Raw genomic sequence first — 15,730 nt, 5'->3', positions numbered from 1 at the left:
ATAGATATAGCTGTACCTCACGCACAACATACAATCTACCATTTCAGATAAAGTCTCAAAATATCAGGATCTTGCAATAGAGGTAAGAACACAATGGCGAGCTAATACTGTACATACTGTACCTATTGTACTTTCTTCAAAACACTTCAAAATAGTCTGCAAACATTAAACATTCATCCTCCAAAACATATCTCCTACAGAAAGCCACAATATTAAATACCTGTCGCATGACCCGAAAATTCTTAACCTCCTCAACAATATCTTCACCCAACACAACCTCTCCCACACTTGGCTAAGGCCCGTGTAGGTGAGTATTACCTTCTTTTAAATCTATAAAAGAAGAGAAAAAAAAGGAAAAAAAGGTAATAATAATAATACTTTATTTGCCAAATGTAGGTAAACAATAAGGTGTTAAAAATATGTTGTTGAGATCCGTACATTAACCTCGTAAGAGGTGTGCAAAATTTCAAATTGTAGGTACAATTAATGTTTAATTAAATAAAATCACAGTACTATGTCATCATACCCATAGTCATTAATCAATTGTCTTTACGTCAATGTATCAGTCAAGAAATCACCAACAGTGTAGTAAGTTTTACCAATCAGTATATTTCTAAGAGCAGTTTTAAATTGATGGATATTACCAGTAGATTTTAATGCCCTTGGAAGATTATTATATATTCTAGGTTCCTATATTCCCATTCCTAAAATACTATTACACGACATAGCAGTTTTAGCCGGAAAAATACAAATCATCAATATACATTTAGAAAATATAGTGCTATGTAAAGTCGATTAGTATTACAGGTTAGAGTGGGTTAGATATAGTCATATTTTTTGTTAATCCATACATATTAGTGCACCGCCAACAATCTTTCTCTGCACCACTCATGGTTGACTGGTAGATAACGCTGCATGGTGTTAAGTCCGCCATATGTACACATTGTTTTTGTGCATTAAAGTTAAATAAATAAAAAAATAAACATATTATAGATAGAACACATAAAAACCAATACAAACAATCGTAATCAAGAAATAAATGTTTGTATCGTACGAGAATCGATACACCGACCATCAGAAAAAGTGAGTTAAACCTCGAGACTACAGAAGCCGTCAAAACTAGTGCATAAAACTCTTGAAGGTTATAAAATATTATGTATAGAGTACCACGTAAGTGGCTTCGCTAACTGACTGCTTTCCATTTATCAAAGGTGTCGCGGAATACGAACGCTCCCCCGACGTGGCCTGATGGCTGAATGGAGGCGAGCCATTTCATAGAAATGAGTCTTCCTTATGAAAAAGAATATTACACGTACGGATGTGAGTAAAAATGTATTCGCGAATCAATCTCTGTAACAGCCGAATATTTGGTTCACTTGATGTTTTTCATATGCGGATTCACTTCAGGTTAATAAAGGAACTGGGAATTGTTGGAGTTTTGGTTTTGTAGTATAATTATTGCCCGGCAGAAAAATAGAATATTTCTGCCGGATATCTGTAAAGGCATTCTTAAAAGGATACTTTAACAAATAGATAGCTATGTCCGCGATTTCACTTGCACGAAATTAGTAGCCTATGTATTATTTTGATATATAAACTATATTACTGTAAAGTTTCATCAAAATCCGTTCAGTAGTTTTTGCGTGAAAGAGTAACAAACATCCATCCATACTCACAAACTTTCCTCATTTATAATATTAATAATAAGATTAATATATTTAATAAAGTTTTATTTATGTGTTCTGGTGTGTAACTGAAACATTTTCGAAACACCCACCAATTTCCGATTGGCTAGGTTTATTAATTTCTGATGGCATCCAGTGGATAACAGAATTTTAATTGGAAAATCAATCAGTGATGACAACCGGTACTCTGCTGTAACCACGTAAACTGTAGACATTACAGTTTTTTTTGTGCTCTGGTCTGCTGTAACCATATAAACTTTAGACATTACGGAGACTATTTTGTAAATACACACTTAATATAGATAGAAACATCCAAACCCATACCAACAATCATACTCATGAGTACAAATCTTGCGAGGAATCGAACCCGTGACCATTAAAAATAAGGCGGTGTGCTAAACCACTAGACCACAGAGATCGTCAAAACAATACATAAAAGTATATATATACTTCTAGTTTTAGGACAAGTCCATAGTATTAGCATTGATAAAGTTCCAGAACCTCATAGAAGAGGAGAGGGGTCATTGTAATGTGGACTGATGAATTCAATGCAAATAACGTAGCCTGTCAGGTTGACCTCCACGCAGTACCCCCTGGAAACCATCATTTTTCTCGGACTACTCTAATACTGTTGGCTTCAGCTGGCCTTTACAGCTTCACCGGACGATAGGGAGCGAGTGCAGATGGCACTCCAAACCCGCGGAAGGACTTACGGAGCGGCTGAAGGCCAAATCCCGCCTGACGGATACGACTAGTCTGAGGGCACCGCTAGGAGTTCGAACCTCGGCTCAGGCCGTCGTAATATCGATCCCTGTTTGAATTGGACGCAGGACCGATCGGAGGGGAGATCGATTGGAGGGGGCAGGAAACCATCATGGCAAATTCACCAGGAATTTGGCTGTCAGGCCGATGGCCTAACCTCGTGTTTATTAGGATAAACATGAGGTTAGGTTAGGTTAGGATGGAGGATCGAGGAGGAATATCGTGGGGTTTTTGGTGAGTCTCACAGTACCCGTCCGTCCAACCCCTGAGACGGCCGGGTCTTCATGAGGGATTTTCGCCACGTAAAAAAAAAAAGTTAGGATGGAGAATGGTCATCCTCCATTTGTCCACTTGTGCCCCTTCCTCATAAACCGTTAGCGCAGGCGGAAGCACCATACCACTATCATCCAATAAAAAACCTCGTTATCGAGACGCGGATGTCGAGAGCAGCTCACTCGTGTTTTATTGCGAAACCAATATTTACTCGTGTCACTCTGACTTGATAGAGTATTTATTCCTTTTGTCTGCAAATAGACTCACTTATCCTTTATCACTGGTACCTTTATGTATACCAACTGAGATACCTTTATTTATATGAACTGAAATCTGCAAATCCGAGGGATTATTAGTAATGTGGATACTTAACCCCATTGTTAAAAATGTACCAAATCAGGTCGTACGCGCAGATCTCCCTGGAAATTGTCGTGATAAAATTCTGAATTTGCCACGCTGATCTAACCGACCTGGCCTCATGTTCATTTTATCATCTTCCACTGGTACCTTCACAGTGTTATCACAGAGGAGGTACCAGTGGAGGATGATAACGGTTTTCCGTTTGACAGAAGCCTCATTCCATTGTCAGCCATTAAAAAAAACTTGACACTAAAATTTTCTAACTGACCTGACCTTTATGTTCATCTTATCGTCCTCCCCTAGAGTAAACCGTTATCACAGGCGGTTGGCCCATTCCATTATCAGTCAAGAAAAGAAATCTGCAAATCTATATGTGTTATGTGTTTTACAAACACATTTAAATGTGTAAAAATATAATCAATTGTGTTGCTCTGAAAAGATATTAAAATTATTACAAACAACTGTTTTTGATATCTACAGCAGCACATTATTATAGGTATATAAATTTTAAACTCGCCATAAAAGAGGAACAATGTTTTACTCTACCATTTAACAAGTAAAAAACAATTTTAAATGTATTCTTTCTTTAGTAAAACCGTTAGATCTAGAAACTTCCTTAATAAATGACGTGCGTTATTCTAATTCTTGAATCAACTCCGAATGCGCGCCAAATTCAAATAAAGAATGTCAATGACCCTCGTATATATCAATTTAAATTAGCAGATATTGATATTTATTTTTAATTATATGTACGTACTATATACTTATCGTAAAATCTTTTTGTTTTTGGCTAATGCACCAATGTACCAAGCCATTAAAGAATAAAAAAAAATATTTCAAATATAGATTAAAGAACTATTATTTAAGTTTGAATTTCGAATCGAAATGTTACAATAAACGATCGATCGAACGAGCGATTTTACTGTATATTAAAGTAAAGATATAGTACATATAATTCTACATAGAAGACAGAACTATCATTTAAGTTTAAATAAATCGTTTGAAACATAGTTGAGGCGTCATCTTAAGGGAACTAATGCTAAAGTTTAATTGCTCAAAGTGTTTGCGTGAGCGGGGAGTTATTAATATTTCCTATTCCCTGACAAGCGACTATGCTTGTGGACTGCACTCGGCAATTAAGTTTTCCACTTTGAAATGTACGAATTTTGTTTTAGCGCTGTCTAGGTAACTTGTATCGACTTTTATAGTACAATCAGTTGCAAAAATCATACTGAGTAATAAGTGAGTTTTAATTTGTGTTTTATTTATTTAAATTAAATTTTTAATAAATAAAACAAAAATTAAAACTCATTTAGCACATGTTTAACTTACTTTACTTAACTTAACTTAAGGGGAACTTAAGACCATGCGGCATTATCTACACATCAACCGTGGGTGGTACAAAAAATGATTATTGGCGTTGCAAATATAAGTAAATAATATATTGGAAAATACTACATACATAAATATATATGAATAAATAGCTACACATATATATAATTTAAGTGGAAATCAGGATGGCGGTTTGATGATAAACGTCGTCCGTCGTCTATATAGTAATAATAATAATAAGATCTCAGGACAATTAACACAGCGCCATCTAGTCCCAAGCTAAGCAGAGCTTGTGTTATGGGTACTAGACAAGTGATATATATACATGGATACATTTTTTTTGTAAATAAATACATATTATACATAGAAAACACCCAGACCGATACAAACAATCATACTCATAAATACAAATGTTTGTACCGTGCTAGGAATCGAACCCACGACCATCGGATAGTAAAGCGGTGTGCTAAACCACTAGACCATCGAGGCTGTCATATATATAAACATGAAAACAGTCGTCATGTTATCATTTAACGACCTTTACATGACTCGTAAACGTAACGTCGTCACGTAATTTCCGATTTAATTAGATAAAGATAAAAATTCAAAATTAGAATCTATGTATCTTTATTCATGTAGGTTTATTACAGACTCTTATGATATGTCAAATCTACCATCAGTTTGGAATGCTTTCAAGCTGACAAGAAACTCAGCTCTTATTCTTTTCAAACGAGCTTGTCCATAATCACAGATTCACTTGTGGCGAAGCGAATCTACTATCATCGTGCGGCAACACCGTTGCCTAGTTACGATGGAGCAAGAAGAATAACAAGCTTGTCATTCGAGACCGAATCGCCTTCTTGTACATATATCAATTGTAAATATTTCGTTAATATACATAATGTAAATAGCAATCACTTCATCTCCTTTCCTGCAGCTGCTACATTACCCGCTAAACATTTTTAAATTCAATTAGAGAGAATGCAGTGATCATTTGCATTGCATTATTGTCAAAAGGAAATAATATAATCAGTGGCCGTAACTCGAACAGACTAATTCCCACAAGAAGCACCCGTTCACGAGTATGACGGATGAGCCAGCCATCATTGCACTCAACTATATTAGATCGGGCATTTTAACAAGGATTGGGAATTATAAATTAAATTATAAACAGTAATTCATTGTAAAACATCGTGACTATTAGCATTTCATTATTGTCAAAAGGAAATAATATAATCAGTGGGCGTAACTCGAACAGACTAATCCCTACAAGAAGAGTTCACGAGTATGACTAATAAGCCAGCTATTTTCATTTAGCATTCAAACGTATTAGAGTGAGCACATTGACTGGGAAACATTGCAATCATTCAACCATATTATTTGGATTGTGAATAATAAATTAAATTATAAACAACTAGCTACTCACCCCGACTTTGCTCGGGTGTGTATGTATTATACATATAAACCTTTCTCCAGAATCACTCTATCTATTAAAAAAAACCGCTTCAAAATCCGTTGCGTAGTTTTAAAAATTTAAGCATATATAGGGACGGACAGACAGCGACAGCGACTTTGTTTTATGCTATGTAATGATGATAACTCATTTACGCATGTGTACTGTAGTGTCAGTTACATTCTGCTTCCAGGACGCTGCTCTGCATCAGAGGTAGTGAAGCGTCAGCCTGATTGCTTTTTAATAGCCTCCCGTATCAGACATCGCTGTAAAACCGATAGCTTTTCTTTTTGCGATACGTGACCTAGCACCTATTAGGTTTTTCCTTTGCTACTTTTTGCTGAACTGAAATTAATAGCTTTCCTGTCCTGTTTTTGGAAGGGTTTGTTGTTTGTTTTGTATTGGGTAATGTTTTTGCTGTGCATTTGTTTTGTTCACTAATCAACCGACTTGGAATAGGAGGAGTTTATCAATTCCTTGCAGATGTTTTTTGTGTGGCAGTTACGCTATGAATTGTTTAATTCTGGACTGATTTTTAGGCATGATTCTTTTTTATTAGAAAAATATTAAATTTTATAAATTCATCTTGATTTACTGATATGGTTATTTACTTTTAAATATATATAAATTAGTTTAATGTAGTACAAGGAATGTCTCTTATATAATTTGTTGATTATTTTAAATTCTATATTGCAAGTGTTAAGTTTATACGCTGCATACCTATTTATAACAATAATCAAAACCTTAAATACTAGTTACAATTTTTTACTAGGGCAAAAACATCCAGCTAGTTAGGTCCAATTTCGAGAAAGAGGTCAATCGTCGAATCCAACCCGGATAGACAGCGTTCTCAGATATATCTTTTCGTCCAAATTTTCGCAGTGTCTCAAGACGAAGGTTTACGACCAATTTGTGTTGCCAGTAATGACTTATGGTACAGAGACGTGGTCGCTAACTATGGGCCTCATGAACAAGCGCAGAGTCACTCAGAGGGCAATAGAGAGGGCTATGTTCGGAGTTATTCTGCGTGATCGAATCAGAAATGAGGAGATCCGCAGAAGAACCAGAGTGACCGACATAGCCCGAAAAATTGCGACTCTGAAGTGGCAATGGGCAGGCTCGTAGGACAGATGGCTGTTGGGGTAGTAAAGGCCTCGAGTGGCGACCACGGACCGGAAGACGTAGCGTGGGAAGGTCTCCAGCAAGGTGGACCGACGATCTGGTTAAGAAGGCTGGAAGGCATTGGATGCGAGCAGCGCAGGATCTATCGTCGTGGAGATCTTTGAGGGAGGCCTATGTCCAGCAGTGGTCGTCTTCCGTGCTGATATGATGATGATGATGATATTTTTTTAAATGTAACATATGTTTCTTTTAATATAAATTATTTATCAGTTTATGTTATATTTCTACTTAACATTGTTTGTCCCAAATAATGTATTATAGGTTTTAATACCTTGTCAACCTACCGGTTAGATATGTTAATAATGAAATACAGTGTAATGGTTAAACAAAATATAACTTAATTTGATATTTATGGGAGTAATCCAATAACTGACTGATGGTACTTTATACTCTTTACACATGCATTCACTCATAGTTTATTCATTAGATTTAACTGACACGGTTACAGGAAATAGGTTATCTCCTATCGTGAGTTTAAAAATTACCGTTGCATGCAGTACATAATATTGTTGCATGGTTTTAAATGCAATGGAAAAAATATCATATTTGTATAGTACGTGGAATAAATTAATAATAATTGTAACATGTTGTGGATTAGTGGTTAACTGATTACTCCGAAAACAGAGCTCGCAGTTCAATATTGCGAAATACTAGTATTTTTATTACTATTATTTGTATTATATTGGTTATGGTAGTTTTCTATATTTAATACACTATAAACGTAATAAAAAATTTGGACAATTCACACAACGTCATCTAGTCCAGAGCCAAGCAGAGCTTGTGTTATCGGTACTAGGTAACTTAGATACATTTCTTTAAATACACTAATATTATACAAAGAAAACACCCAGACATATACAAACAATCATGCTCATGAAGATGTTAGTATGAGAATTTATATTCTCATTTTCATTACTATAATAACAACAATTCTCATCCTATCAGTATGAGAATTGTTGTACACATTTTCGATATTGTCATAACAAAATAAAAAAATAACAGTATTTTTATAAGCAATATCTGTTTCTTGATTTGTAGTTCGACATCATAGTCCCATCATATATAGTGCACCATTATATCACACGCGTAAAACTAGATTGTACGGCCTTTTGTGGTTATAACAAAACTAATAAAGACTCACGTTTGATTCCCGCCCGAAACATTTCTGTTTATAGTTGCCTTTCCTGCGATATATCTGATAATCTGCCATTGGCTCCAATTGTTATTGGTATCGAAAAAAGTGATTGCTTTCTTTGAAGTTGTATGCTTTTATGTCGCCATTTTTTATGGGATCATTTTCAGCCGCCTGATATTGCAAAAGGGTTTTCAGTACGGCTGTTTTTGTAGTACGCGGCATCTTCACCATATCGATCCGTTTTACTGATTGTTTTATTAAAACACTTATATTGCACTACCAGGGTAGATAATCCAATAATACAGTAAGCCAATAGTAAATAGAAATATAAATAAAGTTGTATATGAATTTAATAATAAAATATTGGGCAGAAGTATTGAAATTATTCACAAAATTAATTTATCTGTGCGATCTATTTTCTTAATTTTTTTAGCCTATACTTAAAAATAGAAACCAAGAAGAATTTTGCTTACGTCCATCCATTCTAATATTATAAATCCGAAAGTGCATCTTACTGTCTTGCTGTTTATTGCCTCTTATGTCTTTTTTACGAATAAACGAAGGAACGTATCATAATGACGTTATTTATGAACATGATGATGATGATGATGTAATCCAGGCCGATTTCGGCCACGGCGACTATCTTCAATTCCGATTTTGTCGTTGATGTGCTCGCATGTGACTTATGTAGCCTATTTTGTGTGTAAAAATCCTCGCATATCGCGGGCATGAGAGCACACCGCTCATATAATTATAGGTGATAGCCGCAGATGGTCGGGCTTTCAGCTCGTCGCGTCTGGCATCCAGCTAAAGGAGCTGCCGGTTTTCAAAAGCTTAAGAGCATAGATTGTATTTCGAGAATGATTATAGGATGATCCGAGAATGATCTTTTATCTAAGAATAATCTGGACTGGGATTGAAATAAGGAATGAAAATTTGTGCATACGAAGTAGCGAGAGACAGTCAGTTTCGTAAGAAAATAAAACACGGCACCTTGTACACCGACACGAACAATTGTCAAGGTTACGCAACCGGAGGCTTATAAACTGAAAGTCCAAAAGCCAAGTTCAATTTAATGAGTTGTGAATGGTCCCGGCTTTGGGGGACAAACAAACAAACAACGTACATTAATCATGGCTAGCTGTTTTGTGTACTTAATTATTAAGTAGGCACAATGACAAAAACAAAGTTAGGAACTAGGGCAGCCTTGTGTAAAGGCCAGTGGGCAATGTTAGTGTTGCATGTAAGTTCGTGATTTTGTTGCGGAATTTCTTTGTATACATACAACATTCGGGAACGTCGTGACGTAGTGGTTAATACCCCGACTTATATCGGAAAGTAGTGGGTTCGAATCTGACCGATAACAAAAACTTTCTTTGAGAATATATATTTTTTTCTGACTGATTCTCAGGTAAATAAAATAGCGGATAAAAAAAATTATCTATAAAATACGTTAGGGTCTTCTTTAGCCGTTTTGAAATCCAGCGAAATGTAGTATTCATCACAACGTCTACACTAGATAATGCCTCTGATTACCCCATCAGACATAACAGCCGTGAAGATATATAATTACATGTACATCGTAAGCTTTGATCAAACATACGGTCCGCACCATAAACAAACAAAAGCTAATGACCGCTTTTAACACCAAAAGCTCTTTTCTTTCGGACACTCGTGTTATAAAGTTCAAATAGGTAAATATAATTTCACGATGAGCGGTAGATTAATAAAATTGTGATAACTATACTAAAGTGCTTAAATTAAGTTTACTTGAATAAAGAATTTTCTATTCTATTCTGTATTCACAGTAATAATAATCTATCGAAAATAATGATTTTTATTATTTTTTTGTTCAGTTTATATATGCGCTAATCTCAAAAATGTCCTAAGCGATTTGGGTTTCAAGGACTATAAGAAGATATTTAACCTTCTTCTAGTCCCATACATAATGTAATATAATGCATAAGTTAAGATGATTAAGATTTGTTATTATAGAAAATTTATTTTGATTTGTATTATTAGGTATTAAATATGCTATCATTTCTATTTTATGGACTTTTCTATTTAATAATAAAAAAAATAAACTTTCTAAATAGTTATTATAATTTTTTGGACCGTTTCAAAACAAAGAGTTCCGGTTACAGCGCGCACATCTGATTTAATAGCTAAAACGTAATTGCTCGAGCAAACTATTTAGTACAAAGTGTCTCTTTGGACGTGAACTAAATCGCAGCCAGTTGATATTAAAACATACTTTGGAATTTTAATTACGGGACACAAACTGAGCTACTAAATTTAAATACATTGTACCACACGTTATAGCATGGTGGCGTTTTCGCTGACTGTCACCTCATACCATTATAAGCAAGTCTGCTACTCGCTCTGTGGATTTATGATCCATTTTCGTTTGACAAAGTAACATAAATGTTGTTACATTTATGTGTATGTACGTTGTTATTACTCTATGCTTTGGAGTGGCTTAATTGACGTTTGCGGAGTGTTTTAGGCAGTCTACTTTTGGATTACTTGAAAGGTTTTCACAATGAAATATTTGATGGTTCACGATGTAATATTTAAATAAAAGAAGTGAGACAAGATAAAAGATAAAGAGCAAAAATATTCTATGTTGCTTGTCGCATGCCTCTTAATTGTTATTGTATAATTGTTTATATAAAAAAAAAATCTTTTCAAAAGGGCAACACACAAGTTTCTTGCTCATTCTTCTTGTGATGAATCACCTTCTTTACTGTAAGAAGATGATTCAGAGGCAAGCAAAAGTTGTAAAAATGTATCTCACTGATTTTCTGATTTTCTACTATATGTTTGTACAAGAGAAAGTTTTGTACGCATAATACATAATTTACAGTAATATTAGAATAACACATAGGCTATATTATATATATATATATATATTTTTAATGATGATAATGGAATGTTGCACCCGCCTGCGCTAACGGCATACGCTGGCGGGGCACCAGTGGAGGATGATAAGATGAGTATGAGGTCAGGTCAGTTAGCTCATCGTGACAAATTCTCCAGGAATTTGTCACGATGGTTTCCAGGGGGTACCGCGTGGAGGTCAACCTGACACCTAGTAATAGGTCATCAGTCCACATTACTAACAATCCCCTTTCCCCCCCTATATTTTATATTGAAATTGAATGCAGATGAATCCGCGTGCACAGCTAGTTAACAAACATTGTCAATTTTCATATATTTTTTTCTTGTTCCAGGTTAAACCATGCTTTAGCCGGCCTCCGACCCTGGTGGTGGCACGCGTGCAATGTCACGCTGCACGCCGCTTGTTGCGCGCTAGTTGCACGCGCTTGTGTTACGATAGCGCGACTGCAGCGACCCTTTGCAGCGCTTGCAGCGCTGCTGTTCGCTGTACACCCCGTTCATACTGAGGCGGTAAGTATATGTATAGAAATAAATATGTGTATGTTTTTTATAGTCACCTATTATAGTTTTTTAATAAATATAGTTGCTGTTGTGACTATATTTATGTAGAGTATATAAATATAACTTTTCGGCGCTATAACTCCAAATTGTATGGTATGTAGAAAATTTTAAGACGTTTATCATATTATTATGGACTAGGCACGCAACGAGACTAAAAGACTCGAATTGATACCTTTTATTCGAAATGCCTTCGGCTCTGCAATAGTATTCTCAATAACCCATCAACTGAAGAAGCCATCAAAGTTATCGATATAGCCAAAGTTAGTATTAAAGAAAGAAATGTATCATAATTTAGATATTTTGTATTGTTGCGCCGAAATGGGTGATATTCTCCGGAATAAACACAATATATTGAGGATATTTAATAGCATAAAAATAAAAACTGTTCGGCGACTAAACCGCCGTAAGCTGACAGTACAAAATAAGATAAATCCATTCAGTAGTAATTTTTTTCTTACATCAACAGGTGGCCGGCGTAGTTGGTAGAGCTGATGTACTAGCCTGTATATTTTTCCTGTCTTCACTATTAGTATACCACAGGTAATTTAAATTTATTATTACTTTAATTATTATTTCGAAAATCAAACAGGCAGCACACCCTATGGTAACAGCCAAACGTCAATTATAGCATCACAGATGTCGCGAAATATATTTAGATGTTTGTGATTTCAGGAGTCGTTAATTAGTAATTAAATTAACAAAATTATTCTTACAATTACCTACAAACATCATTCATTCATAATTTAAGAGCTGTGCTCTTATCGGTGGAGCTCCCGCCACCTTCCACGATCTTCTATCAGTCCCTTTAGCTGTTGATACGACACGACTCCAACTTTCTCTTTAACTTGCTTGATATAGCTGTGTCTTGGTCTTCCCCTTCCTCTCTTTCCATCTATTTTTCCTTCTATAATATTGTTAATTAGTTCGTCGTGTCGTATCAAGTGCCCCAATATTTTTACAAACATAAAATAAAAAAAAAAGTATTTTCTGTGACGTTGGTGTAAGTTAACACCTGTATTAAATAACTTCTTTCTTTTATAGACCCACAAGCAGCAAGAAGTGTGTGTGGTTGAGCATAGTACTTGGCGCTCTGAGCATGCTCGCCAAGGAAACTGGAGTCACCGTGCTCATGCTTAATTTAGCATTCGATTTTTATAGGTGTTGGCCATTTGTAAAAAGGTAATAAATTTTAATAGACTTGATTCCCTTTCCAAATATTTATTTATTCATTATTTTTAATGTGTTAATCTTAGTAATATTATAAACGCAAATTATATTTTAATCGCTCACGCGAAAAGTACTGAATGTTTTTTGATGAAACTTTACAGTAATATAGTTTAGACATATCACATATAGGCTATAAATTTCACGCGGGAAACCGTGGACATAGCTAGTATCATACATAATTACATAGTACAAAACTTACACATGTACACTTTCAGGCATAGGAATATAGAAATATCTGAAAGATACAATAATCTTTCAGATATTCTTAAATGCTAAAATGTGTATATCTAATTTTCTCGTATACATTCCTATGCCTGAAAGGATACATGTGTAATATCTGAAAGATACAATAATCTTTCAGATATTCTTAAATGCTGTAATAATAGGCTTATGGAGTAATGTTTTCAACAACGAACATTTAAGGAATTTATTAAATTTCTTTTCTTCTTTTATTTATAAAAGAATTAGGACCCAGAACTGTCTAATATTAGGTTGAATTTCAAATTTTGCAGGTTGCTTTTACAACGTGATTGATATAGACGGAGCATATCGTTTAGTGTAGTTGTGTGGTATTGTAGTTGAGCGGAATCTATTTTGATGATTTGCAATACCATGCCACTACATATGTATAATAATAATAATAATAATAAAAAAAAACAGCAAAAGCTGAGAGAATATAAAAAATAATAATAATAACGGCGTGTCTCGTCCTCGCTACTAGTCACCAGCTTATGCTGTGAAAAAGAGAATAATAATAATATCTCAGGACAATTAATACAGCGCCATCTAGTCCCAAACTAAGCAGAACTTGTGTTATAGGTACTAGACAACTGATATAAATACATGGATACATTTTTGTAAATAAATACATATTATACATAGAAAACACCCAGACTGATACAAACAATCATACTCATGAAAACAAATGTTTGTACTGTGCTAGGAATCGAACCCACGACCATCGGATAATAAAGCCGTGTGCTAAACCACTAGACCACCGAGGCTGTCAATGTATAGAATAGAAATAAATAATTTTATCCAAATAAACTTAACATACACACTTTTGTACGGTGCTTGCTCTTGTGCTGTATTCTGAATGCACACTCAATCCAGAATGTATATTTGCTAGCTCTTTAACGTGGATGGTTATAAACAAATTTATCTGTATTATTAGAAACCATTTCTTAAATTACAAACGTTGTATGCCTATGAAGATGACTTTGTACTATCCACCGCTGTATCTAAAAGCATATACAAGAGAAAATAACTATATGATAACTGCTGCGGACAGAAATAGGTGACAGAGCTAAAATTGTGTATTATGTATTAAAAATACCTACATATCTTCTGGTATTTAATATAAAATAACTAACTAACAAAATTTTAACCTTTCAATGTTTTTTACAGATCTATATGTTCGCTGAAAATAGAAAAGAAGTGTACAGGACTATCAATAAGAAGTATTAAAGTGTTGCTGTCGCTTGCATTGCTTATTTGCCTGAGGTTGGCCCTACTGCAGGGCACGTGGCCAACCTTTTCGCCTCAGGACAATCCAGCTGCCTTTCACCCTAGTTTTTTTGTCAGGTAAGATTTCTACAATAAATTTATAGAATGTTATTATTTACAGAATAAATATGAATGTATGAATATAGATATATACTTCAGGTCAACCTGCAAGTTTTTAAAGTTCCTGGCGGAACACCCAAAATGAGAAATTTAATCTATGTCTAAAAAAATGTATCCCTATTTCTCTTGGTCACAGCTTTGATTTTGCTAAATCTTTTCGTTATGTTTGCGTTTATTAGAAGGTTGTTCAGAAAGAAAAAAAATGTGATCATCTGCCATCACGTCTCGGGTTGACTCGGTGTAACTCTCGGTGTAAAATGTATATGTTCTATAATTCTATTTTAACATGCACGTTTTAGTCTCAAAATAATGTATAGACAACAAATTATATGAAATAATAAATCAACATAATATATTTCGACAGCAAATCTAAAGTCACAGATTAAACATCATAAAACACAAGTTAAATACATCACTGTAATGACTTCATAAAATCCTAAACAACTTTATTTCTATACAACTTTGTCTGTCACTTGAACTGGACACGCGAATTCCTGATCAAGCACTAAATCATTATAAAACGGTGTATATTTTATGGTCGATGTATCTGGTGACAGCAATAAAGTTATAATAGTATATTAAGATATAAGTGCGTTATGATGGTTATAACACACTCGACTCTTTTACGCCCTCACCTTTGCTTCGGGTTAAAATTCCTCGTATGCTATAACCATCATAACAACACATCATATCGTAATACTATAACACATTTTTCATCATACTTACAAGATAACAGATTAAAAAAACATAATTTTATATTTTGTTCATTTTGGCACTTTCCCGCCGTTTTACTTTTTTAATTCAGCGCACATGTTAGGCGAGGTGGCCAGTTCTAAATTTAATAAAAAAAATAGCAACGTCACTATTTGCATTTATAACGCACGAGTGTTTTATGAGTTGCTTTATATATCGAAGACCTTTGAAATTAGATCCACTTAACGAGCAAGTGTGTTAAAAAATATAGTTTTTACTATGGATGATAATAGAACCAAGCACCTGTCTGCGCTAACGGTTTACGCTGGTGGAGCACTAGTGGAGGATGATCAGATGAGCATGAGGTCAGGTCAGTTAGCTGAACGTGACAATTTTATCAGAAACTTAAGATGAGTAGAATAGAATAGAAAATCATTTATTCAAATAAACTTAATTTAAGCACTTTTGAATAGTCAACAATTTTTTTTTAAATCTACCGCTTATTTGGAAAGTTGTCTCATCACAAGAAGAATAAGCAAG

General features: G+C 34.6%; 1 protein-coding gene across 1 annotated transcript in view; it reads left to right on the top strand.

Annotated features, from left to right (window-relative positions):
- The window catches only part of LOC131854055 (protein O-mannosyl-transferase TMTC1-like), a 125,610-nt gene that overhangs the window by 90,388 nt on the left and 19,492 nt on the right, over nucleotides 1-15,730 (top strand). Inside the window, exons 2-5 of the mRNA XM_059205178.1 lie at nucleotides 11,416-11,593; nucleotides 12,111-12,184; nucleotides 12,686-12,823; nucleotides 14,279-14,455. Coding sequence (XP_059061161.1) covers nucleotides 11,416-11,593; nucleotides 12,111-12,184; nucleotides 12,686-12,823; nucleotides 14,279-14,455 — 567 coding nt within the window. The remainder of the gene's footprint in view (nucleotides 1-11,415; nucleotides 11,594-12,110; nucleotides 12,185-12,685; nucleotides 12,824-14,278; nucleotides 14,456-15,730) is intronic.

The sequence above is a fragment of the Achroia grisella genome, unplaced genomic scaffold (genome assembly GCF_030625045.1).
Source record: "Achroia grisella isolate CSIRO2021 unplaced genomic scaffold, CSIRO_AGI_Agris_v1 utg947, whole genome shotgun sequence".
In the NCBI taxonomy this organism is placed as follows: Eukaryota; Metazoa; Arthropoda; class Insecta; order Lepidoptera; family Pyralidae; genus Achroia; species Achroia grisella.
The sequence above is the reverse complement of the archived record's forward strand: the minus strand, read 5'-3'. Positions and strand labels throughout refer to the sequence as shown.